Genomic DNA, 24821 nt, shown 5'->3' with positions numbered 1-24821 from the left:
GAATACCACAAAGCATTGGTGATTCCTAAAGCCAGTTCACTTGGTCACAACTGCGATTTTGGCAATGACAGAGCAACGACTTACGTTCGTATAAAAGTAACCGTCGAGGAACAGAGGAAAACAGCAAAAGAGAATCATGATGGCGTCACGATGCCAAGAACGAGGCGGCGTGGCGGTGCATATATTCGCACGCTGCGCGACGCGGTTGGCTTGCCTCCGTCGTCATCGTCAACGCCCCACCGCGCAGCAAACAAAGTACAAGGAGCTGCAAATATGGACGACACACAGTCACTCGAAGCCGTATCCGACATTCTGAACCAGATATCCGAAAAACCCCTCGACATTGGTTTGCATCTCCGGCACATCGAACTCGCCAATAAGCTCGATGATCTTGAATCCCAGTTATCTGCCTTCCAGATGATGGCAGACTTCGTCGCCGTTGGTGATGAAGTATGGCTGCCTTTGATTGAAGCAAGAGAAACCTCCGTAGACTTGGAGACGGAGGAGGGTGTTGCAGAATTGTTGCAGTTGTTCGAACGCGCCGAGAGTGATTACCTATGTAAGAACCAGTTCTTCTGCCCGAACGCGTTGTTCAAGACCAGACCAATGTCACAGCTATTCCCATTTTACAGAAGCACTTGAAGTTTATCCTTGACGGTCATGCTCGATATACTGGGGAGGATGCCGTACCTAAACCTGCAACCTTGGGAGAGGTCTTCTCAACTGGCTGGAGTTTGGTCCACATTGAGCAGATCGTTGCTAAAGGTATCTCCCACTTGAGCCAGGTAAGTTGGTTCACCCTCGAAATGAACGACAAGTTACTGAGCTGCTAGCCAGAGTCGTTTGCTGTTCGACGCGCAGCGGGACTGGCTTTTGGAACAATTGGAAACCTCGTCTCCGGAAGACAGGTGAGTATGTTTGCAGCCAGCACACATGTGGGTGCTCATGATCCTGTAGGCCAATTCTCCAGGAACACCTCGAAACACTGCTCAACGTCCGTCTGAAGCAACCACACTCGAGTACGTCCTTCACAAAACTAGCCAGTGCTAGAGCACAGCGCTGACACAGTTGGTTCAAAGATTCGGACGAGACCTTCCAAACCTACTCGTCCTTCACAACGAAATACAAGTCTCCTGCCGAGTATGAGCAACTCATGGTCGCTGCTTCCAAGGTCAGGGGAGCGAGTGTCAAAGCTTATGAACGGCGGGATTCCCTCGAAACCTCTCTCACACAGTCCAACAATTCGCTCGACTCATTCGCACAATACATCTCTTTCGAGAGGAGAGCCAGGTATCCTGATCTCCTCTCGACGCGGGGTATATATGAACGCGCCATCACTGAAGCCGCGAGTCGAAGACACAAGGGCGAGCAGGGATCAGAGCAAGCGCTTCGAGCTTTCTGGGCGGGTTATTTGGACGCAATGGTACGGGCCTTGAGTCACATGTACAGAAAGTGGAAGTCTCACGGGGACCACAGAGGATTCAAGATGTTGGAATCGACGTTGAGCAAGTACTGTACACTCGCGCTCTTCGCAGCGCTCCTGCTAGTGGAGAGGTTTGGTCCCGATACATCCGGTTCTTGGTGGGAATCTATCCATTCTAGCGTCACGCCGTTGTTATTTACTGTCATTCTCAGGAACGCGCTGCCAAATCCATGGATACCGAAGGCCTGGAATCACCAGCGGACGCGTACAGTCGAGCCATTTCGAGCGGTGCAATGTCCGACGTTGAGAACATTATTTCGGTCACCCTCGCCTATACAGGATGGGAGAAGAGACGAATCGAGGCCCAAGACCCTCCAGACTACGATGACCTACCAAACCTCATTGCAGCAGCCGAGAGTGCTATCGATCTAGTGCTCAAAGGTATGTCTTGGTTCACCGCACTCTTTTCTCGAATGCTGAATCCTTGCTCTCAGCCGACAAGGCGGGCGACCCGAAGTTCAGACTTGAGAAGTTCCTAGCTGGCGTGGCAAGTATAACCCCCACAAAATCTCAAAGAAATTGCTGACCTCTGGGCTGTATGATATTCAGCTCGGTGATGTCGGTCTCGTTGAGGATGCGGTCAAGGTGTGGAAGGCCGCCTCCAAAAAGCACAAAGGGAACTACGCCGTATGGCTGAATTACACCGAGACTCTCATGTAAGCCCCCGGCAATATGCTCTGTGGACTAGTCTGACGCCTGTCTAGCAAGCACAAAAACTTCGAGGAAGCACGATCCGTGTTCACAGAGGTGCATACCAAACGTATGGACTGGCCGGAGGCAGTCTGGGAGGCATGGTTGTCGTTCGAACAGTTGCATGGGTCTGTCGAAACCATCGACTCTTGCTTGGATAAGATCGAGAAGGCGCAGGCTCAGCTGAACTTCTACAGAGCCAGGGTGAGTATTCTGCCTCTATCGCTCACGACAGAGTGCCAACGCTCGTGACAGGAAATGGAGAAAGCATACCAGAATCAACAACAATATGCAGCAGCTGCGCGAGCATCTGCTACAGATCCAGCTACGGATGCTATGAACGTCGACGCGCAGCGACCAAGCGCGCCAGAACCTTCTGCAATGGATGTCGACACTCCTGCTATCTCTTCTCTGGACTCAAAGAAACGGAGGACAGACGAGGACGAACCCAGCGGCGAAACCTCAAAACGAGCAAGATTTGGTACGCAGTTACGCCTAGGTCATCCTTTACTCTATTAATCTCCATCTCCTGTAATAGAAACCAACCCTCCGGCGTTGAAGCGGTATGCCCTTCCCTTTCGATAACCTCCAATCATGGCATGACGTTGGTTCATAGGGACCGTGAAAACACCACCGTCTTCGTCGCAGATTTACCAGAGCAAGTCACCGAAGATGAATTGAAGTCCTTGTTCAAAGACGTGCGTTGTCATTACATCCCAAGCGCCCACCTCTTCAACTCACCAACTCGGTCAGTGCGGTTCCATTCGAGAGGTCAAGATCACCAAGCTGCCAAACGCTGTCGTCGCTCTTGTAGAGTTCTTTGAACGGGTACAGCATTCCACCATCGATCGTCCTGTCCTGTTCTCACGTATCACTTCCCCATCTAGGACAGCGTACCCGCAGCTTTGACCAAGGATAAGAAGAGGCTTCAAGGACAAGAAATTTCCGTACACTTGGCTTGGAAATCAACGCTCTACGTAACTAATTTCCCTGAATCGGCGGATGACGCATACATCCGAAATCTGTTTGGGACGGCAAGTCGTCTAGCTCGTCTTGGCGACATACACACTGACTTTTCAACCCGTATAGTATGGGATGCTCTTTGATGTCAGGTGGCCCAGCAAGAAGTTCAAGACCACCCGTCGCTTCTGCTACGTCCAATTCACGTCTCCAGTCAGTTCCTTTCAGGGTGTCTACTACCAGGTGACGGTGCAACTCACATGCTTTACAGGATGCTGCCCAACAGGCGCTTGAACTACACCGCAAGGAACTTGAACCCAACCTACCTCTGAATGTGTATATCTCCAATCCTGAACGCAAGAAGGAAAGGACCGACCATGATGCGAATGAGCGCGAAGTTTATGTCGCTGGTCTCAGCAAGTTCACAACCAAAGCTGATTTGGAGAAGCTATTTGCGACGGTGAGCTCCCCTTTCCTTGAGCCATGGCCTGTGTTTATGGCGCTGCTGTAGTATGGTAAAGTCAAGGACGTGAGGATGGCTACCGAACAAGATGGCCACGCAAGGGGCTACGCCTTTGTGGAATACGAAGAGCCGGTAAGTATCAGAAATTTAGTCGTTCCCCACCCTCTCATTCTTAATCCTCCTTATAGCAAGACGCTAGGCGAGCGCTTGACGCAAACAATTACGAGCTGAAGAAACGCCGAATTGCAGTGACCCTTGCGGATCCTCGTGTGCGCGCGCGTCATAACAAGTACGTCCTGCCCCTTCTCCCCATGTGTGCACCTCTTGACCGACTTCGTTTGTCATAGGTCGGAGACCGGCCTCGGACGCAACGCGGAAATTCGAAGCCGATCCATCCGTGTTCGAAATCTGCCTCCCAACACTCAAGAAGGTCTGCTGCAGCAAACATTCGAAAAGGTTGCAGCTGTGCGTCGGGTGGAAGTATTCGCCGACAAGAGAGAGGCTGCGGTGGAGCTGGAGACCGCTGCGGTACGTTGTATTTGGAATGGGATACTAGGGGTTATATCTGATTCCGTTGTAGGAGGCTGGAAAGCTACTGCTGCGCACTGAACCTTTGGTTTTCAACGATGTCATTCTGCAGTTATCGGAGGAAGGCAAAGATGGGGCACCAGCCAGGCCTGTCGCACCACCGCCGAAGACCGGCGGTTTGTTTGTCCCGCGCAAGGCCGGCGCTGCTTCACGACCGCGAGCTGGTCTTGGATTTGCGAGAGCCCCTCCTCCCGCAGAATCAAGTGGCTCAGGAGCCTCAAATCAGGCTAACAAGGGGCAAGATGACTTCCGCAAGATGCTCGAGGGGGAAAAGTAGATTATTCGATTAGGTAGTGATGACGTCGAAGGCGCTTGCTTGTTTCCGTTGGGGTTAAGGCCTAATTTGGCGCCCGACGACCCCGCGTTCCCCACGTGGACCGGTACCGTCGGTGCGCGGACCTTGTTTAGCCTTTGCTTTCGTACTCCCATGTCCTCCTCTTTGCTACCTTTGTATTGCTGCGACCAATGGACATAGACTCGGAAGCTACAGAAAGCCATACCGTTACCTTCGACTGGAAGTTGAAAGGTCTCAGGACCCTCTTCGAATCGACACGAGGGGAGGCAAAGTCCAAAGTCGCGAGATCGGGCAAATTTGACAACGGAAGATGGCAGGTGAGTAATCTCTCAAGGAAACCTGCCAGTCGGATGCTAGAGCACCCTTTTCCGACCCTTCAGATTCTTTTCTATGCGAACGCTGGCCTGCCAAAGGACCCAAACTGTCCCGATGGCTACATTAGTCTTTATCTGTCCTGCGACGTGCGTTGGTTTCCGTGGCAAGAGAGCCAGCCATCATACTTACTGATGAGTAGCCTACTCCGGAGGAGAGAGAAATAGGCTTGGCTGATTCTGGAAGGTATGGCAGACACGAGGTCATTGCAGATGGTGGCTCACGTCTACGTCCAGATGGGTCCGAGAAGGGAACTACAAGTTCAGTTTCGAGCTTCGCAAGTAGGTTGTTTTGTCGACACTGAGAAGACGCTTTGCTCAGCCCGATACCTCAGCCTCGACAAGAGTACACTTTACAGCAGCAAAGAAGCTTCAAATCATTCGTTCTCGTCCAGGGTATGTTGTTTCATGTAAACATCAGTACGCTCCTCATTTCCGTGTTCCAATTATAGACAGCAAACTGGGGCTGGTTAGTGGTCCTGAGCTTTTGAAACACTGATATCCGGTTTCTGACTCTGGGTGACACAGGGCCCAGTTCGCTCGACGAGACACCATATACTACAATTGCCCGCCAATCAGGGCCCAAGATGCTATGCTCATCACCTGCAATGTCGTCTCTTCCCCCCGACCGCCATCGGCTCCACTCTATCCATGTCTTTCGGCACCCAAGCAACTACTGGATACAGTTGGCTCACTCCTGGATGACCCTTTGTACTCCGATGTCGAATTCGTCTTTCCCAAAGGAGGCGATCCAGCCAATGCGCGGCGGATCGTTGCAGCAAAGAAGATGCTCGCCCGAGTGGAATACTTTGCTACGAGTAAGCGTAGTCCGACGTTACCCTCTTCGATGTGCTGACGTTCTTTACAGTGTTTGCGTCGGACTTTGCGGAAGGCTTGACCGGCAGACCTGTGTTAGGGCGGCTGAGCAGCAGTCCATCGGAAGGCTTTACTGGGTACATGGACGAGTTTGAAGATTCGGACGAGGAAGATGACAACGATGATGAGGGCGACTTTGCGGATCCTCCTGAATTGCCCAACCTTCATGCAGCAACATCGACAAGCGAGGCCGCGCATCATGATCGCCTGGACTCTGCTCGCGATGACGAGGAAGTATCGGAGACCGCACCAGCGACATCCCCCAGTTCAACAACACCCACAGATGAATCTCAGTCCAAACTTGAGGCATTCACGGAACCTCAGAACCCCACCCGAAAGAATGACAGAGGGCCTCCCAAGACAATCATCGTCGTGAAAGACGTGGCCTACCGCACCTACAAAGCGATTCTGTACTGGGTACCTATGCCTGTCTCTCGATGCCTTCTCCAGGCTGACCGGATCACTTGCATCTAGCTTTACACTGGTCACATCGTCTTTGCCCCTCTCTCCTCGTCATTTAACCGCAAAGAGAAGGAAACTGCTTCGGTGGCCAGTCCAACAACGCCAGCAGCCGATGCCGCCACCTCCAGTAACCAGCTTCCTGGGGCCAAAAGAACCGAAGCTCCTGCAAGTCGAGCAGAGTGGATTGCGGAATGGGTGAAGGAGTTCCCTGGCCGACCAGAGCCCTGTTCAGCCAAGGCAGTGTATAGGGTTGCTGACAGTGAGTTGAGGACCAGACTTCTCTAATGGGATGTGCTGTCTGATTGTGAACAGAGATTGATATCCCTGAACTCAAGGAACGAGCAGCTCAGGTAAGAATCGGGAGAAGTTTCGGGTGCTTTCCTAGGTCCGGATCCTAAATGCATTCATTTGCAGCACATTGTCAAGTCCTTGACTGTTCACAACATCGCCTACGAGGTCTTCTCGCCTTTCTCTGCGGTGTTCGACGAGATACGCAAGGTAACATTGTGATTCCTTTCCTCTAGACCTACCCTCATTATAGAACAGGTTGAAATCAACTTCTTCTTGAACCACTGGCACGAGATCCGGTCGTCTGAATCGATGGTAGAGGTCTGGCGACAAATTCGCACCGGGCGACATCCAGGATTTGAAGAGGGTATGTGTGCTTGGATTTCGACCTTTCCGGCTCTGACAAATTCCCGCTTCCAGTTTGGCCATTGATCACCCAGAGCCTCGAATTCAGACCCACGGCCCCTCAGCCTTCGTCCTCCACAACCCACCAGTCCTCTCATAGGTACTATTCATCGGAAGGCTACGACAGAGCCACCTACTAAGCTGGTCTCTTTCTCTCTTTGTCCCCTTTTGACCTGTAATATATCCGTTTGCCAATGCAATGTTGAATCTATTTGTTTAGCGTAGATTCGGCTATTTGATTGCTCGTTCGCGTTCAATACGTTTAGAAAAGCTCCACAGAATCATAAATGAAGTTAGGGCTCAAGAAACGATCGCCGGAGCTACCACTGATGACATTGATCTCGATGGTATTTTGTCCGTTCACCAGGATGCCTGCAAGGTGTAATCATGTGGGCTAGCCTGTCAATTGTTAACGGGAGGAACTCGTTACGCACCAGATGGTATGTTGAAGTCATCTGAATCACAGCATCTTAGTCGGAGAGTGACAAAAGATTGGAAGTCAATCAGATAACTCACAAACTTGATTATCTCGTCGCCAAGTACCGCGGGTTACACTGGTGAAAAGTAGAAGGGAGACATCAACACGAGTGACATTATCACAAGCCAACAGAACCTTTACCCTCTGGAATTAAGATTACGTGGAGCTTGAGTGTGTCAGTATCGAGCCAAGGGAACGAAGCACGGCCTCGGAGCACCGACATACCAGGAGGGGCATGGGATGTCCATCGGCCGTTGACGTAGATTTGTGGCCTTCCGCCAGCAAAGGCGCCGGTAGTGCGGATGCGCAAGGTTCGGGCGCCTAATTCGCGTTGTGATTCAGCTTGGCGAGGTCGAGAGAAAAGGCAAAGACTGACCAATTTGGCTTGAGTTGGCATTCCACTGGACCCTGGTTGGATTGTTGACCTGGAGGGTAGAGGAATAAGTAGGAACTGCGTGGCTAAAATGTCAAGTAAGCATCCTTACACCCTTGAACTGAGCCATAGGGAATGCTGAGACTGGGCTCGAGCCAACATTGAAGGTGGTAGGGCCCCAGTGGCTCATGCGGGAGTCAGACCTATTACAAAAGCGCTCGACTCCAACTGGCGTCTTGAAGACCTTTTTTACGCGCGAAAGGCTTACGGGTGCATGATCTCGATCTTATCGGCGTTCAAGAACCTTTATGACATCCAATGAGCTGGTGTCCGCGACAAAAATATAGGTGATAATTTACCCTCGTGGAGTGCCATCAGGAGTACCTTGTAGTAAGACCACGTTAGAGACGATGGCGCTTCGGAAACATGGGAAATGTCACACACCAATAGACCAGATAACATTGGGCCTGCTTAAGTTAGACGAGAGGTTAATGGCGGTGGTCTGGCCCGCGTTGACGGTAACACGGCCGGCGCCAGCCTCAAGCTCCCCCTGGAACAAGGTCACATCGTAGGTACCAGGCTTCATCATGTTGCGAGTGAACGATCCACTTCCAGACCTACCATGACATCGCATTGGTCAGCATCCTGAGTTAAAATCGCAACTTAGCAGCACAACTCACCCGGAAGCTTCGACCCAGTACTGCGCCGCTGCGTTCTATGATGGGACGTTATCGATCCATCTCCATTGCCACGAGGCTAGCGAGTCCCTCTGGGCGGTACCTACCTTGAAACCGATAACAACCGGTTGTCCAGGGAGGACGCCGGAGAAAGATCCAGTGACGGTACCACGCTGCGAGGCTCGTACATATCCTTGGAGATTGAGATCCTCGAAGAATGATACGTCCAGATCTGGGGATGGAGCCTGACCATTGGTAATAACAAGGGCATATCTATAAGTCGGGACCCGGTTGTCAGCGACAATGGTTAACCTTTGAAGCCACGCGAGCGGAGTCAGGTTGGATGAAATACTACTCACGGACCAAAGAATCCGGTGCGCCAGGATTCGGTCTGGTAGTGACCAGAGTTCATATACCAATAAAGCTCCTGTTGGTCCCCGCCCTGGTTGTTGATGTCTATGGTCGGGCTGTTAGATATATTGCCCCCCCCCCCCTTGTTCTGCAGTGCAGTGCAGCCTCACCTCGGAAGAAAGGCCCGCCTGATGACGTCTCGTAGCCAACACCAGGGATAACAATGAAGGCACCAACGCCATTGCCGGTAACACCGTGAACCTGGTCTCTTATGAAAGGAACCTATCGAAAGGAAGGGCACTATGATTTTAGCGCCAGAAGAATGGACGGAGACTCACGCTCGAATAGTACTTGGAACGCGTCTGACCGTTGACCATAAAGACATCGGAACCTTCAATGGCACCGCTGGATCCCCGGATAGCGGCATTGGGGTGTCCATTGGGAAGAGAGTTCCAGTTAAGCCGGGCGAGGAAGCGAAGCTCTCCAACCGAAGGTTGGGCGGTAATATATGTGCCAACGTAAATCGTATTTATCCCAGACCGGACAATGTAATAGTGAGTCTAGCGCACGCGAGAGTGCGAGTGAAGGGGCTTAGACAATGATGAGAGACAGCAGTAACTTACAATCGTGCTGGTTCGGATAGTGATTACAGCGATGTTGTTGTTCACCGAGGGTCGTCACAGAGGCGGAACCTGAATAGATTACTTGTCAGTGGACCCCAAGTCCCAGGCCGCTTGTAGTGGAGATCAATATTTCTCACCCAGTCCTGAGCTCAGATGAGTAAACTTGGATTGGTCTTGCAGTTGTTTCCCATTGTAGTTCAGCGAGGTGATATCACCGTTATTGGCATTGACTGCACATCGTTCGATTCAAAAATGAAAAATAAAAAAGGGATGAGTAAGTAGACAGGAAAAACCGTAGCACGGTCCAAGCGGACAGCACAGTTTTCGAAAAATGTGGCAGGTTGTGGGGTGGAGATGACTTACTCGTGGTTACGAGACCGGCGCCAGAGTCCACGACGAAATTGTTACCGGACCTGACCACCCCAAAGGCGGCAAAGGCAGTTGGTAAGACTACAATGAGGGCGAGAATGAGCTTCATCGTTAGCTGTCATACATCGCTCTGGAGGTTTATATACCTCACTGCGATGCAGCGGCCACGAGAAGCACGCAGACTTGTGCAAGTCTTGTCCAAAGTAAAGTGTCCAGATACCTTTACATCCGATGATTGTCTGTAAGATTAGGAACTACGAAGAGGTCACGGTTGCTTCCGCCCTAGCGGGACCTTTCCCTCTACCTGGTTCTGACCGCCATTTCTCCGACACCGCCAAACGCTGGTGCCGCAGAGGGGCGCGAATCCATCCTTCGGGCAACCCACTCCCCATGGAACGATGTACGAGGTGAAATTGTCTCCATAACAGGGCGGCGGTGCTGGCTGTGCGCCGCTGGCCGACTAGGGGCCACACTGGACCACATGGGCGAGGCCGATGAAGCGAATAAATTCATATTAAAATAAGTAAAAGAATGAAAATCGATGAGAAAATCTGAACCTAGAAGCGGTCTCCCCTGAGAAAAGGTCCTGGGAGGATACCGAGCATTTGCTCGGAGGCAGAAGGCATCGCCGGAAAAATAAGCAGATCGTGCAGCCATTTGGCGAAGCCACCATAGAGGCGGTGGTAGGACATATCAACGTCGTGACCTGACCTGGCGTCGAACGACAAAATGTGCTTCTCGAGAGGAGCAGGGATCGTTTTGACAAGGTGTGCTAAAAGAGCCGACGGAAATTCGGGTTTGCTTCGAGTCTAGATCGAATATATTGAGTGTACGAGAAGAAGCAAGCCAGTTGCGACAATACCGTCAAGAAGCCGAACGACGGAATTAACGAAGAATTTGGATATGCTTTCATTTGTACGAAAAAGCTGGAGGCCTTACTGTAACGAGCTACCATTCACCAGCTGACCATAGGATGCGCCTGGGCGTGTGGGAATAGGTGCTCGAGGAGGTGAGCTATGGTTTGATGGTACATTCCTCGTGTCAGGATATCTGTAGGACCCTTGCGAACCTTGGGTAGGGTAGCTTTCAGATGGGCGAGGTCCATGTCCGTCGTAGCCGAGGGCTGAGTGATCGTCGTGCTGGTCAGCTTGAAGATCAGCTGGAACGAAAAGTGATTGCTCCTCGTATTCAGCTTCGTCGACCTCTAACAGTTCTGGAGGCACCGATCCCGGCACCCGGCCTTCTGGCTGCGGGGGGATTCTATGAAGCAACCCGAATCTACGGCAGGTTATTGCTACCTGTGCAAGAAGACGGGAATGTTTCTTACCCAAATATACAACCCAACAGGCCTTCGCCACCCCAATGACGATTGGGTATCAGAACGACTTCCCTCGTTGTGCTTGATCCCAGGATGTTGATCAGGACCGTTCGGCGATGTGACAGAACAAAGACTCACTCAAAATCGTAAGAATACACATATACCCGAAGTGGTTTATCGACGTACTGTGATCATGGATGACGATGAAAGGTGAACTTCTTCTGTGAATTCGGATAAATTGGCACTCACTGCTTCTACTAGGTCATAGAAATCGTTTTCCGCGCTCAAAGCCCCTCCCGACCAACCTGCAGAAGTTAGTTAAAGATATAGACTCCATGTATGGTCGAGATACTTTACCTAAGATCCAGTCGCCCATGGGAACGAGACCAGCACTCTCTGCAGGGCTTCCTTCGATAACGTCAAGAACGTGCCAGACATTTTCAGTTGCGGTTTCTGGGTTACACATTCGCATACTGAGACCCAGCAGGGATGGTTGTGCGTTGGAAGAAGTATCTTTAGAGGCGGTGGCGTCGAGATGAGATTGTGACCATTCTCGTGAAGGAACAATGGGGACCACTGAGAACAGACCGAGCTATCAGTACATTGTACGATGCACATCATGGGCTCTGGAGATACTTGCCTCGCGTTTTACGACTCTTGCTACTCCAGACCAGAAGATTTAGGACCCTCCCTTCGTGGCTTTCCACGATCTTTTCCAGTTGGGTCACGTCGATGTCATGGTGTCCCTTGGGAGACGGTGAATCGCCCTCGAAGCCGACGACAAAGTCAAAGTAAGACTCGATGTCAGTCTCTGAGGCCGGTGAAGACGGCGTCACTCGCAAGACATGGAGTCCCTTTGGTGGTACATATCCTTGAGACGCTGTCGACTGTTCAGCACCCATCGTTGTCGCAGCAGCGACGCGGTTGGCTTGAGGCCATGCAGTTGCCTAATCACTGTGGCGGTGCATATCATCATTGAGCGCTTTGGGAAGGCCATTTCCACGGGAAATTTAGCCGGACTCGGATCGGAGGACTTTTGAGCTCGACACGTCTTTTGGCTGCTCATCGTCTGCTCCGTGCTCACTGCGTCCGTTGTCAACAGGGTCTTCCGGGTAGACCTCGAGGTAAGTATATCGTAAAGTTTCTGCACTTCTAAAGTTGACTTTAAAGAAGGGTATGTTCGTGTCACGTCGCATTCCTCCCTTGCTGGCTTCAAGACTCAGAGCTGGTCTCTCGAATGCACACCATCTGGAACAGCCCATTGGACGCCTGCGGGTGCAGCCTTCAACAACGTCGGCTATATTTACAACCCATTCGCTTTGGAGCGGTAGCTCTGACGTGGAACCTATCGCCAAAACATTAACTTCAAACGCAGAGCCAACCCAAGTCGATCATGCTTCCGTGGAAGAGCGGACAATTCCTGCCCTTCAAGATTTCCAGGAAGGCCTACGGATAGCCCTCGACCACGACCAATACGATGTGGCCAGCGTCCTGCTTCAACAACTCACCAAGATCTATTCCGTCGACTCGGCTAGTCGCCTCACAGTCTTCCATGACTTTTTGAAACGCGACGACTTGGATCAATTCGACCCAGCTGCCCTTGTTTCCGTTTTCAACCTCATCAAGAGTTCCCCCTTCGAGGTTAAACAGCTTCAGACGGAGGGTGTCTTCCGCTTCCTCAGCCGGGAAGGTGTCGACACGTCCGCATTCGCCGCTGGGTTCGACTGTATCATGGCGCACTTATCTACCCTTCAAACACCTTCCGGCGTCAATGCTCTCGACTTCAAACCGCCAGCCGCCGTCGGTGCTTCGTTCAAACTAACTAGAGACCTCGTCTCCGACGACCCTCAGCGGTCACTTGCATTATTTGACCTGCTCGTGGATACTGGGAACGTTCCAGCGGAATGCCTCCCTGGGGAAGAGGCAATGGAAAACGCGGACATCAAGTTCGTGGTCCTTTCGTCACTATCCAAAGCCTCCATCCACTGGGGATGGTTCCTCGCCGCCGCGCGCTTCACCCTTGACCTCCTCGACCCCAAAGCAAAGGAGAATCCATTCATTCCTCTTCTCGCCATCGAGACCCTTGCCTCCCTGCTCGACGGCCCTGTTCAACGCCAACCTCTCGAGTACATGAACGCTTGTTTCGAACTCATCGAAGAATCCCATGCTATCCAACCCGTGCCCGACAATCTTATTGTCCAGTTCTACAAAGTTGCAAAGGAATACGATCAAGGAGCTGCCGCAGAGAAGCTGTATGGCCATTCTGTGCGCCACCGCCATCATGCCCCCACCCATCCCTATCCCCTCCCGCCCAACTCGACGCTCGGCTGGCTCATGCAACACCTCTCTACAAGCAGCCAACAGCTCGATCTCCTGCGGTGTCTCGCCAGTGATGTCGCCCGTAGGCCAGCTATTCTCCCACCTGCAATGCGACCCGGGTTCATTGCTGCCACGGCTTCAGCGGGCAACGCGAGCTTGGCCAGAAGTCTCTGGGAAGCGTATTCCCGGGGGAAGGAACGCCACCTTGTTTTCGCCAGTCCAAAACTACTCGTTCCAATGGTGCGCCTCTTTGCGATGGTGGTCAAGCAGAAGGATAAGCAGTTGGAGCGGGCTGAAGCAGAGTCCCAGACTCGTCGCCGAAATGGTCCCTCCCGACCCGGCAAGGACCCGGCAATCCTTCGGCAAGACCGTGCAAGCGCGCAAGGCTTTCTGGACCGGCTTCTTGACGAATACGAGCGCTGCCACCATCCCATTAGCCGCGCGTCACATTTTGTATTCACAACGTACGTTCAAGCGTGCTTTGTTGCAGGGCATCATGAAGAAGGACTTGCGCTCATGCAAGCTCTTACGGAGCGAGCAGAACTTCCCGATCGTCACGATATCAATGTCATGCTGAATGGCATAGCACTGCGCGATCCACGACAGGCGGTGAGGGTTCTCAACCAAATGACCGAGTCTAAACGTTTAAGCCCCGACACAACCACCTACGGCACAATCATGACGCGGGCTCTGGACCACCGCGACTTCGAGCTCGTCGATGACATGATCGACCTCCTTGTAGGGCCCAAGGCGCGGTTCAAGGTACCAAGATTTACCTTGAAATCGGTAGCCGGGATATTGAGGGCCCTGGCCTTCTCAAGACCTGAAGAACCAATGGAAGACCGTGCAGCGCGGCTTAGGAGGGCGATGTCCATTCTGGAAGAATGGATGACCACCAACAATTCGACTTCAGCACAGATGGGCATCTTCCTCTCGAAGGCGGCGCTTCAGGTTGGTGATCCAGCGATGGCCTTCAAATTCTGGGATCTTATGGTTCGGCAAGCTGTGCGCTTCCGGGATATCGAACACACCCAACTTCGGGTGGCTATCGCAAACCTGGTTGAATCTCACGGTAGGGAGGGAAGCATTTCCACGGAGGAGCAGGAGCGCATGCTAGGGCTGTTGGAGAGAAAGAGCAGGAACCAATCCGTACATTCTTAGAGGGGACCATTTGAATTCCAAACAGTTATCGAAGGGCTTCTTGCTTGTTAGGGTGTGGGGTTGATCGGGAGCGTTAGACGATGGACCTCATCCGGTAGGTTCACGTGGCAGATTTATGAGAAAGGAGCGATCCGCCAAACGCCTAAGGAGATACGAATTTGGGAATGCTTCCAAAAAATGCCGCAGAACTGAGAAAGCAGAAGCGACCGGGGGAGAGATGTGTGATGAGATCACGAATATCTGGGAACGGTTGGAGCCAACAGCCCGGGTTCCCTTGAGGAATCCGGGGATTGGCCGTATGGATCGCTACAATGTTTGCGGAAATGTTCCCGTGATACCCTGGCCATGCGCGGTACAACTTTATGCTCAGTTTCTGGCAGAAGACGAAAGAGCATATAAGTTTGCAAGAAGTTCTCGAGGAAAAACGACCGAACCTCATAAACAACCACCACGAGAACGCAAACATTTAGATCTGCTCAAAATCGCAGACTCGAACGCGAAGGCCGCTGCCCCTTGTTTCATCGTCCCCCTCCCCCGCCAACGACCGCCGTCCGCCAAATGCCTGCTGCCCGCCCCAAGAAGGAGAACACATCGGCAACTCCTCCATCTGACGACGGCCAACATAAAGACTCACACGCCGAAAACAGCAAAAGCAAGAGAAAGTATGTTACACAATGTCCGATGTTTCTCCGCCCTACTTTCACCTGCGTTGTCCCCTTTGAATCCCCACATTCCCCACTTTGCTCTTACTTCACTTACCCCACTTCCATCTTATGTTAATCGACTTCATTCGACATCTATAACGAATACTGACACAATGGCTTTCCCCGCGTCTAGGAGGCAGTCTCAGAGTTAGTCCTTTTTTCCTGTTACCTGAATTTCGATCCCAATCACCGCCACACCCTAGGTTGCGATGCCTGCCGGGCCCGTAAAGTTCGGTGCGCCAGAGAGAATGCGGACGATCCCAAGCAGTCCTGCAGACATTGCATAACTTTGGGCATCCCCTGCACCTATGACTACCAACCGAAAAAGCGAGGACCTCCCAATTTGTGAGTTGTCGCCACCTATTCCGACCGTTTGGCGCCATTTTAACCAGAAAACTTAGGTACTTGCGACGGCTCCAGGAAGCTGCTGCGGCTGCATCTTCCAATTCTCAACCAGAATCCGCCCCTGCGGACCAAGCTGAGCCTCCAATCAATACCGCCAGTCCACCACAGCACATCGTGACTTCACCCCTGGTCACCAAGAGCCCGACAGCGTTCTTGGAGCCAACGTTAGCGCCCCATCCGAATGTCCCCACGAGCATGACTTTGCCCCCGTCTCGCTATCCTATTGCTGCTGATACCTATCACAACGCCCAATACCCCTCTCACACCCCTCAGTCACCCTCCTTCAGTGGTCCCCGTTCAGCAGTCGAACCGAGTGGTCCCTCCCTTTTACATGGTCATGCCTCACCAAAGACCGAAGAGACCCCATATCCTCCCGACCAATATAACAACTACCCTGGCATGTTCAACCAATGGTCATACAAGCAACCGCAAATGGTACCTCTGCCACCTCCCCAAGCCGTACCCCCTCTCTCGTACTACTACCGACCTCGGCGCCTTGAAGAAATCGCTCCTCGTGATACCATTTCGCTCATCATTGCTCTGTTCTTCGATTTCGTATACCCTCTAACGCCCTGCATCCACAAACCTTCCTTTATGGCCGACTTACACTCGCGGCGAGAGGAGCGCGACCCCCTATTCTTCGCTCTCGTTATGTCTACAGTTGCCTCGACACTGGTCCAGGTGCCACGATCCTACCTTCCTATGGACCGCCCAGTGGTGCGCAAACTTGCCCAGGTGGGTTTCCTTAGCTCGCTCGCTATCTTTTCCCCTCACCAATATGGCCTTGTTTAGACGGCCCACGAAGCCAGCCGACATATCACGATTGCTTCCTATGACCCGCCGACGTCATCACATGTGGTGATTCGATACTTGTGAGAAAAAGTCGATTTCTTCGAGTGTTCCCTGGGCTGACAATATGGACGTAGTGATTGCATTTACCACTTCTGTGAGGGCCATGATGCGACACAGCATGCTGCGTTTGGTGAAGCTGCCCACATTGCTGTTACTCTTCGTCTGCACGAGGAGAGCTCGTATGAGGGCCTTGACCCGATCGAATGCGAAGTTCGGCGGAGGATATTCTGGCTCCTTTTCGGCGGTAAGAATTCGATTATCCTTTGCCTCAACGTTTGCTCAATTCCTTGGGAACAGCGGACAAATCAATGTCCATTCTCCTCGGCCGTCCCATTTGCCTCCGGGACGAGGACTGCACCGTGCACTTCCCTAAAGAACTCGATGACGAATAGTACGGGTTCAATCATCTTCTCGACGTCCACACACCCCTGACCCACCCTCGTAGCATTACTCCGAGTGCTTACTTACCCCAGCCCCACGGCAAGACCGCCCTTGTCTCAGGTCTTAATTACATCTCGCGGATATTTGCACTCCTCGGCGAGATTCTGGTCAGAATTCGAGTGGACAAGAGATCGCCTCCCCAAGGTCAATTTGCTACTGCCAGACTTGAAGAAGTGCAATCACTCCATCAACGTATTATGTCCGCTCTCAGCCATACACCCGAGCCCCTTCGACTGAAGCCGCCGAGCCAACATCAACAAGTTTCCATGGAATACGGCGGGGCTGGATTCCGCCAGGCCACGTTCGCTGAAGTAAAGGATTTCTTCGACAACCCCAACGCTTCCCGCGCAAACGCCCTTAACCCATTCCTCGTCATGCAAGCCAACCTTTACGTTACCCAGGTAGGTTTCAGCCACTGGTAACCAAGTGAGATGCTCGGTTCTGACTTGTTCTGTTTTTCTCAAGCAACTTGTCCGATTTGTGATCGACCAATACCGCGATGAACTTATCATGACTCTCCACGGCAGTCTTGACGAACAGAAAATTGCAGAGGATCGAGAAGCGGTTGCTAGTGACTTGCTGAACATCCTGCACACCATCCCGATCCAGTCAATAGCAACGAATGGACCCAGTTTGGTGAGTGCATACATCGTGACTACGATCCCTCACATCAATCTGACATATGCCTGTGTTTCTCAAGGTCCACAAAGTGCGGTTTGTAGCCTCGACGCTGCTGGATGCCGTGCGCAAAGCTGAAACTGCACCGGCCTCTGCCGCTCGCGCCCATGCCTACCTTTGTGAGAACACTTTCTGTCTTGATTGTCACGAAAACTCAATGTATCTCGTAGGGGACTTCTTGAGCATTCTCTCCGAAATCGAACGGAACTATCTCCTGGACGAAGACAGGGATGGCACATCGAGTGGCGACGGTATCCCTATGGTGGCTTGATAACTGTATATTTAATACCTCTTCTCCTTCTTCTCTCATTTGTGATCGCATTGTACAATGTAGCACCAATCGGTCAGCTGTAGCGTTTTGTTCAGTACTATCCATACCCCGACCGTTAACTTACTTATATCTGTGTCATATTATTATGTCGAATGTATCATCACCGTCTGCAATCGTAACACATTCTTTTCAATCTCTTTTGCCCCTATTCGAAGGGACGGTTTGGCTCTGTTTGTGAGTGGCTTGGGCGCGTTGAGCGCGTCGCCGCCAACGTCTTGGAGTCAAACCACCATACTCAATGGTTCCTCTCCTTCCGGCTTCCATTTTTTAACTCTGAACAAACAATATGTCTGCTTCACCTAATGACTCCCGCACCAAACCTGAAGGGGGCGCCACTGCAGCGACCCTGACAGAAGAGGAAGCAAGCCGGTATGATCGCCAAATGAGACTATGGGGAATCGAGGCACAGCAAAGGCAAGTTTGAATAACGCCGTTTGACGTGTATGTTTATGGTCTAATGACTTTGCATCTCAATAGAATGAGAAATGCTACCATCTTGGTAGTACGGCTCAGAGGCGTTGCAACTGAAGCTATCAAGAATATGGTACTCGCTGGAATTGGCAAACTCATCATCCTGGATGGTGAAGAAGTGTCTGAACAAGATTTGGGCGCTGGTTTCTTCTTTCGAGATGAGGATGTGGGAAAGAAGGCATGTCCCCACGTCTTTGAAATCTATGTTGCGGATATACAATGGTTATTCATCGGTTTTACTTTTTCTCTCCACTCAGAGACTGGATGTTGCGAAGCCAAGAATAGAGAGTCTTAATCCCCTTGTGACTGTGGAGACTATTGCGAGACGCGTACCCGCTGACAGCCCCGAATTCGAGACCATAATTCAAAATGTCGATCTCGTGTGCGTTACGGATGAAGCAAGGGACACTTTGGTGAATATCTCTCTCTCTCAGTGCTTCTATCGAATCACACAAACTCACATACCTGAGAAAAGATAGGAATCAATAACCTCTGTCGTAAATACGGCAAACCATTCTACTCGGGAGGAACATACGGGATCTTTGGATATATCTTTTGCGATCTACTCGACCATGAGTATTTGGTCCCGTACGGCCTATTGCTTGATTCTAAGCCGATGCCGAACCTACTGACCTCACTTTTCAATACTGCACTGTCTGCAGTGATCGTTCAGTGTCGAAGGATCAGCCAAAGACAGTCAAGGCGACTGTCAAGTACGCCCCTCTTCAGGTCGCTCTAACTCACAAATGGTCCGGCCTCACGAGGAAGCAAACGAAAGCTCTCAATCCCGGACTTGCGTTCTCGATTCTTGGTACGGCCCTTTCTAGCTTCTTAGACTGACGCTTTAACACCAATATGTCCAGCCCTATGGCAATTCCAATCGGCACACAACAATATACTCCCAAGCAATCCGGAGCAGGCTACGGTACTTGAAACCATTGCCAATGAATTGATATCAAGCACCGATGTCAACAAGCAAGTCCTTTCCAAAGTTCCTCAAAACCTTGTGGAGTAAGAAGCTCTATTTTGTCTATTTTAATTAACTTTCCTTCTGATGTTAATGATCTAGAACACTTGCTACCACCGCGGAGCATGAGTTCTCTCCTGTCTGTGCGATCTTAGGCGGTATGCTTGGTCAGGATATTCTCAAAGCTCTTGGCGGACGAGAGCCTCCAATCGCTAATTTCTTTGTTTTCGATGGCAATACTGGCAGTGGCACAGTTTGTCGTATGAGTATGGCATAGCCGTGGTTCTGTTCGTATTAGTCGATTGACGGTTTGCCTCGCAATCTTACCCTACGCATCAGGCTTGTGTTTAACTGCAATTACAAGTCTTCCGAGATCAACCGTTTCATTCGACGTTTCATCCAACAGCAACCAGAGTGCGGGCCAATGGTATTCTGTCCCTTTCTATGATACATGAGGTGATAACCTTTCACCGAGGTTCAACAGGGCGGCAACTCTAAATGAGTGCCTCAGTGGTTAATCCTCGTTCCCCCGACCCAACGACAAGTCTCCGAGAGGAACCGCGCAGCCGCGCTTCTGGTTCATACTAGTCTTTGAGTATCTGTGACGCCAGGAACTGCCTCTGTCAAGTTTCGGACAACGGAGTGAGATCATCTTCGCGTCTCTGTCGCGCTAGACGAAAGGGGACTGTGCAATGCCCATTCCGGCTTTCGTTCTGGGATAGTAATAGCTGATTGGATTGGCTTTTTTTTCCATCCTTCTTCGCCTTCCCATCTTTTAGCAGCACCATTTGACAAAAGAGGCCCGTTTGTCAAAAGATCTCGTGTCACGGTGTGAGTAGGGTATGTCATCTCCTTACCCCACACTGTCATGGTTCACTCTTTCTCAAAAGGTATCTCGTCGCCCTTCTAGCTTCCTTCCCCACATTCAAATCCGGACTTTCGCCGAAGGCGGTCTAGGGAACGAGGTTTCACAGGGTAATTCCCCAGAATGGGAGCAATGCATGAGATTTCGTCTCTGCGTTCGGAATTGGTAGCCGGCGCCTTTAACAATATTTTTCGAAGGATGCTCTGTAGCAAATCTGATTGGCAAGACATTTATGTGTCGAGAGACAAGTGACAGCTACTATTTTGAGACAACCTATTAGCTTTTCAAATGCCTCGTACCCGAAGTGGTAGTTATCGATCGCCCGTCGTTTTGTTGGTAGGAAAAGTCAAATTCTGTCCGCGATCAGACTATCCTGTCCCGACGAAAGAGCGGGTCCTGGCTATAGGCAGTGCCTAGTAGCTAGCCATGACAGATTTACTACATACCCTGCGAAGTTTTATCTGACAAGCAAACGTTTGCTCAACAGGGAGATGGCGGTTGACGGCGTAAAGGTGGCTGGTCGGCGACTTAAGGTTGACTTCGACGACGCCGGGTAGCGCCTCTATGATGCATCAGCCTAGGTTTCAGCCTCTCCATTGAATGTACGTCTCGAACTCTCACTGCTGTTGTTGATGATGATTGATTTGAGGTTCCATTTCATCACAGGCAAGCTCGGAGTTGAGAGAATGAACTGTCTCCCGATATGTCCGGAACCATGTAGCCAAGCACCTAACGAATCATCCCTCCCCACTGAGAGCCAGACGATGGGCCAGAGTTCAGAGAATGGAGATAAGAGGTATTGGAACTCACCGTCGAGCTCAGTCATCACAATCCCGAGCGTGATTTCATTTCCCGGGAAATTTAACAACTCATATAAATCGGTTCCCGAGCCTGACAGAGGACCCGTGGAACTGACCGCTGTGAGGCTCTCGCTCTTCAAAAGCCATTGATAGAGGAGGCTTCAATATTGTCATTCGAGACGGGAATTTGATTTGACGAGGCGAGTTGGGTCGATCGGTGTTTCGATTGTGAGCGCTCTATCCCTCACAGCGGCAAATGCCGAGCGCCAAAGCCAGAAAAGGGATACGAGAAAGGTCAACCGTTGATCATTCTGACTTGGAGTCAGTGCATCTCTCGCTCACTGGCCTACCACCGCTACTGCAATACAGAGGCCGCCGAGCCTGGAGCGTGGGGCACATCCTTCTGTGTTCTGAGAAATGGAGCATGCAGTATAACACGAATGTATTATTTCATATCATGGCACCAGACCCCATGTTACGAGAAGAAAGGCCAGTAAATATAGGAACAATTGTTTTCACAGAGTGCAAGGACGATCATCGCTCAGTGACCCGTGAACGAACGAGGCCTTCACGTCTAAAAATACCAACACTGTCATCGCATCCAGATTTCAGTTGCCTGATGTCCCACCACACCATGGGACGTTGCTAGCTCGCCTGCTGCGTCACAGACTAACCTCAGCAGAGTGTCATCTATTGGTGGGTCGGCGCTACATACTGAATAGGTGGCGGGATGCTTGGGAATCACCACGGCCGTTGAGAGGTTGGAAAAACCCCAGCATCGGCGCGAATCCGTTGTGAACTTCTCCAGGATTCACGCTGGGATTCAAGGATCCGTTTTCCGGTTACGTACCCTTCATAATCGCCTGTACCTTTTACCCCGCATATGCAAATGGGGTGTGAGTGGTCCATGGGTTTGTTCCCGTTGTTAGCAGGCCACCACTATGTATGTCGGTTGTAACTTATACTAAAGACGACTAGGTGGAAAAAGGAATTCTCTGGGGAGACTGGAGGTACTTTCGGACCTTTTGGATCTTAACTCTCAGACCCAGTGCTCTGTTCTGCTTTCACTCAACACTGATTTTTCTTTTTCCTCCGCCATCGAAAGGATTTACCTTTTAAGGCAATACATCGAAAGTCACTGATCGGATGCATTTGCGCGTGCTTGGCTCCACGGGCGAGTCGGATCTCGATGCACCATTTATAGTGCTTCAGGCCACGGACCTTATTCCACGAGAACGTCTCTCGTGGTCGACCCACGCGGCCATGAGCTCCTTCAGGCTGCGTTAGATACCCGGAGACATAGAGGGATTGGATTACAAAAATTGTCGTTCTGTGTCGTTCACAGAGAATCTCAACTACCGCGGCTTAGAGGCGACGTCGGTAATGAGATTCTGCCATTGGCCTCTCTTCATTTAACAGCATTGTAGTTCTTAACAGGAAATCCAATTGCCTGAGTACCAAACTTTTGACCACCACTGCGGGTGGAATGGCACGGGGATCCGCGGGCTAGATGAGTGTCACTTTCTGGAAGGAACACAGACTTCCTCAGCCGTGTATGCACCAGTGCGCTTGATGCTCACCGTGTCAGCTCCATTCTAAACCGCAAAGCCGATGGCTACCGACGGGGACAGTGGTTAAACCACGAGGTGGGGGCCGCTCCAGACTTCCAGTCTCCTCTCTTCTGCGCGTGCGAAGAAGGCATAGAACCACCCGGTACAGTGAATAATAACAAGCAGAGGCGTGTAACGCGTTGTATTCCCATCTACAGTTGTAGCTGAGCCGGTCTGATAGGGCAAGAGACTCATTAAAAGGCGGTGAATGGTAGTTAACCAAGCTTCGCTGCCAAACTCCTTTGTGACTGCCCGCGTAGCTCAAGCAGCCTGACCGTCCTTCGTTGTGAAAAGTTTGAATACTTTGCCTCCATTAAAACATGATCTACACCGCGTGAGACGAGTGGTAATACGGCCGCTTCGACTGTTCTTACAGGTGGCGCTAACTTGGACTCCGACCCGGCGACTTTCTTTCACTCAGTCCGTGTTTCTCTTAGGGCGTAAACGGAGCTCCGATCGTCTAGGAAGAAACCGCAGTATTATCGTCTACAAGGCCACTCTAATACGGCTAAGCTTCTGACTTTAAGCTCGCCCTTGAAGAATGTATTGAATGCCATCTTTGCAACCAGAATCTTTATCTCAGTGGCTCTGGTAGATTCGAAGAGTGCAACTCCTCCTTTTCAATATCTATGAAAGTGACTTTTTGGAAGCTTACATACTGTGGACCCTTGTTGGATGTTCTGATAGAAGTCTACCTTCCTGAAGGAAATCCGACCCCCGCACTTCAAACGAAGTCTCTTTTGAGTTTGACGCCTACCCCAAACGACAATCGTCTGGAACAATTCAAAAAGCTACCTTTAATGGACGCAGATTGCAGTGCATTGCTCGTTGGCAACTGTATTTTTCCGAGGTATCGGCAAAACTTCGCCGTTCTGACGCTGTTTAGCTTTCCAGATTTGGTGGTTCCACACTCTACTCAACACACCAGTAGTGACAGAGGATTGAATAGAGAATTCAATTCAGCATATACTCTAGTTCGGCCCCGTTGACAGCAGAACAGGGGTAGATAGGCTATTTGTATCCGTTGAGCTCGGATTTAGGGCACAGAACATGGTTTCCAGTGGGGTTCCAAAGCACCGTTCAGCAACGTGAGGTGCACGAAACGAGAAGGAATAGACTTCGCAAAGTGCACACATACTATCAACTACAAAACCGTAGCGGGCCGCGATCGTGGCATCCGGCCCCATTCCTTCAGCTGTTTATAGGGATCGAGTTCGAATCCATGCTGCCCTAAGAGTGAACGGTGCATCTACCTGCCGATCCTGTCCCACAATCGTCGAAATGACACGCACAACTCGGTGACAAGCGCTCGCCCGAGTAAACATGATATCATTGATAGAGAAGGCACTTTCTCAATACGTACTTTCCCCGTCATCTGGAAGAGGGTCCTCCGGTTCTGGATGGGGTCCAACGGCTTTTTCGCAGGGAGTGGGGCCTGTCGACCTGGATGCAAACGCGCAGTGTCCTACCACGGCGACAGCGGTGGAAAGGCCCAAATAAATGCTTCCCGAGAAATCCCTCAAGTTCAGAATACGGGAATGAAACCCCCCAAAAGGTTGACTTCGCCTTCAAGAATATCTGGTCTCGGGCAGAGCCTCTGGCTATGACGTCGTACGGGGTGCAGATTGAATGTGGAGCGTGGGGATGGCTCGTGGGTGTCAGAGACCAGATTCATAATATCGCAGTCCGTTCGGAGTTAATTTAAGCGCCCGAGGGAATGGATGTCTTGCGGTTCGGTACTATGTAGGCGCCGGCGACATCGTCCTGATCATTATACCGACATCACTTCCGCCTCATAGGATGCGGGAAACGAATTGAAGTATGTACTCGTTCTCTGCTAACTCCACTGAGCAGAAGTTTAGTACTGATTCAACAACTTGCGAATCCAGGCGCCACGTTACACCAGACTGTCCAATGCTGCACAAGTCAGGCCGATGATGATACAGTGGTGTATCTATAGTCTCTCGTATCTCTATTAACGCTTTAACTCTCGCAATGGCCTGACCAAAAATAAGGCACAAGAGGTACTAAGAGAATTGCCTGGAGTCAAGTGACGTCAGGTACTGTACCAAGGTGTCGGAGTTCAAAATACAGCAATGTCACAGGCTACTGCGCCGTGCGTGGTTGCTCGTGTTCACTGACGTTCT

The 24821-nt window shown here is 51.2% G+C and overlaps 8 protein-coding genes across 8 annotated transcripts; 5 read left to right on the top strand and 3 right to left on the bottom strand.

The window, feature by feature from the left end:
* Positions 1–150: 150 nt before the first annotated feature.
* Positions 151–4461, top strand: CC1G_02939 (RNA-binding protein Prp24; the record flags this gene model as incomplete). The annotated part of the gene is made up of 21 exons (XM_001835799.2): positions 151–559; positions 616–785; positions 838–908; positions 958–1019; positions 1080–1423; positions 1477–1581; positions 1636–1864; positions 1918–1967; positions 2033–2139; positions 2188–2377; positions 2429–2654; positions 2712–2736; positions 2790–2871; positions 2927–3001; positions 3061–3120; positions 3263–3346; positions 3405–3593; positions 3645–3728; positions 3785–3885; positions 3944–4124; positions 4177–4461. 21 exons carry the CDS (start codon positions 151–153, stop codon positions 4459–4461), a joined length of 3129 nt encoding a protein of 1042 aa, XP_001835851.2.
* A 145-nt stretch (positions 4462–4606) lies between these two features.
* On the top strand, positions 4607–6981 carry CC1G_02938 (hypothetical protein; the record flags this gene model as incomplete). The annotated part of the gene is made up of 13 exons (XM_001835798.2): positions 4607–4796; positions 4860–4940; positions 4994–5037; positions 5088–5132; positions 5186–5246; positions 5303–5319; positions 5379–5668; positions 5719–6143; positions 6201–6447; positions 6501–6538; positions 6603–6686; positions 6735–6847; positions 6897–6981. Exons 1-13 carry the CDS (start codon positions 4650–4652, stop codon positions 6979–6981), a joined length of 1677 nt encoding a protein of 558 aa, XP_001835850.2. The 5' UTR covers positions 4607–4649.
* Positions 6982–7241: 260 nt separating this feature from the next.
* CC1G_02937 (rhamnogalacturonase B) lies at positions 7242–9861 on the bottom strand (the record flags this gene model as incomplete). Its single annotated transcript, XM_001835797.2, has 16 exons — positions 7242–7253; positions 7316–7350; positions 7398–7435; positions 7482–7503; positions 7585–7680; positions 7736–7818; positions 8001–8036; positions 8092–8116; positions 8177–8349; positions 8413–8447; positions 8517–8682; positions 8769–8865; positions 9099–9122; positions 9384–9452; positions 9521–9613; positions 9747–9861. The coding sequence occupies 16 exons, from the start codon at positions 9859–9861 to the stop codon at positions 7242–7244; spliced, it is 1119 nt and encodes a 372-aa protein (XP_001835849.2).
* A 398-nt stretch (positions 9862–10259) lies between these two features.
* Positions 10260–11972, bottom strand: CC1G_02936 (golgi reassembly stacking protein 2; the record flags this gene model as incomplete). Its single annotated transcript, XM_001835796.2, has 8 exons — positions 10260–10561; positions 10720–10766; positions 10822–11030; positions 11080–11151; positions 11209–11255; positions 11320–11375; positions 11428–11646; positions 11723–11972. 8 exons carry the CDS (start codon positions 11970–11972, stop codon positions 10310–10312), a joined length of 1152 nt encoding a protein of 383 aa, XP_001835848.2. The 3' UTR covers positions 10260–10309.
* A 274-nt stretch (positions 11973–12246) lies between these two features.
* On the top strand, positions 12247–14550 carry CC1G_02935 (hypothetical protein; the record flags this gene model as incomplete). The annotated part of the gene is made up of 1 exon (XM_001835795.1): positions 12247–14550. The coding sequence occupies one exon, from the start codon at positions 12247–12249 to the stop codon at positions 14548–14550; it is 2304 nt and encodes a 767-aa protein (XP_001835847.1).
* Positions 14551–15108: 558 nt separating this feature from the next.
* Positions 15109–17901, top strand: CC1G_02934 (hypothetical protein; the record flags this gene model as incomplete). Its single annotated transcript, XM_001835794.2, has 9 exons — positions 15109–15212; positions 15656–16394; positions 16452–16531; positions 16586–16755; positions 16809–16902; positions 16957–17353; positions 17418–17588; positions 17653–17749; positions 17801–17901. The coding sequence occupies 9 exons, from the start codon at positions 15109–15111 to the stop codon at positions 17899–17901; spliced, it is 1953 nt and encodes a 650-aa protein (XP_001835846.2).
* Positions 17902–18247: 346 nt separating this feature from the next.
* On the top strand, positions 18248–19676 carry CC1G_02933 (SUMO1 activating enzyme subunit; the record flags this gene model as incomplete). The annotated part of the gene is made up of 7 exons (XM_001835793.2): positions 18248–18330; positions 18439–18622; positions 18690–18845; positions 18908–19020; positions 19095–19243; positions 19296–19443; positions 19502–19676. 7 exons carry the CDS (start codon positions 18248–18250, stop codon positions 19674–19676), a joined length of 1008 nt encoding a protein of 335 aa, XP_001835845.2.
* Positions 19677–21598: 1922 nt separating this feature from the next.
* On the bottom strand, positions 21599–22658 carry CC1G_15009 (hypothetical protein; the record flags this gene model as incomplete). Its single annotated transcript, XM_002910632.1, has 4 exons — positions 21599–21638; positions 21915–21933; positions 22177–22394; positions 22645–22658. 4 exons carry the CDS (start codon positions 22656–22658, stop codon positions 21599–21601), a joined length of 291 nt encoding a protein of 96 aa, XP_002910678.1.
* Between the last annotated feature and the right edge of the window lie 2163 nt (positions 22659–24821).

Source organism: Coprinopsis cinerea (genome assembly GCF_000182895.1).
Source record: "Coprinopsis cinerea okayama7#130 chromosome 8 map unlocalized cont3.8, whole genome shotgun sequence".
Taxonomy (NCBI): domain Eukaryota; kingdom Fungi; phylum Basidiomycota; class Agaricomycetes; order Agaricales; family Psathyrellaceae; genus Coprinopsis; species Coprinopsis cinerea.
Note: the sequence above shows the minus strand (reverse complement) of the source record. Positions and strands in the feature narration are given on the sequence as shown.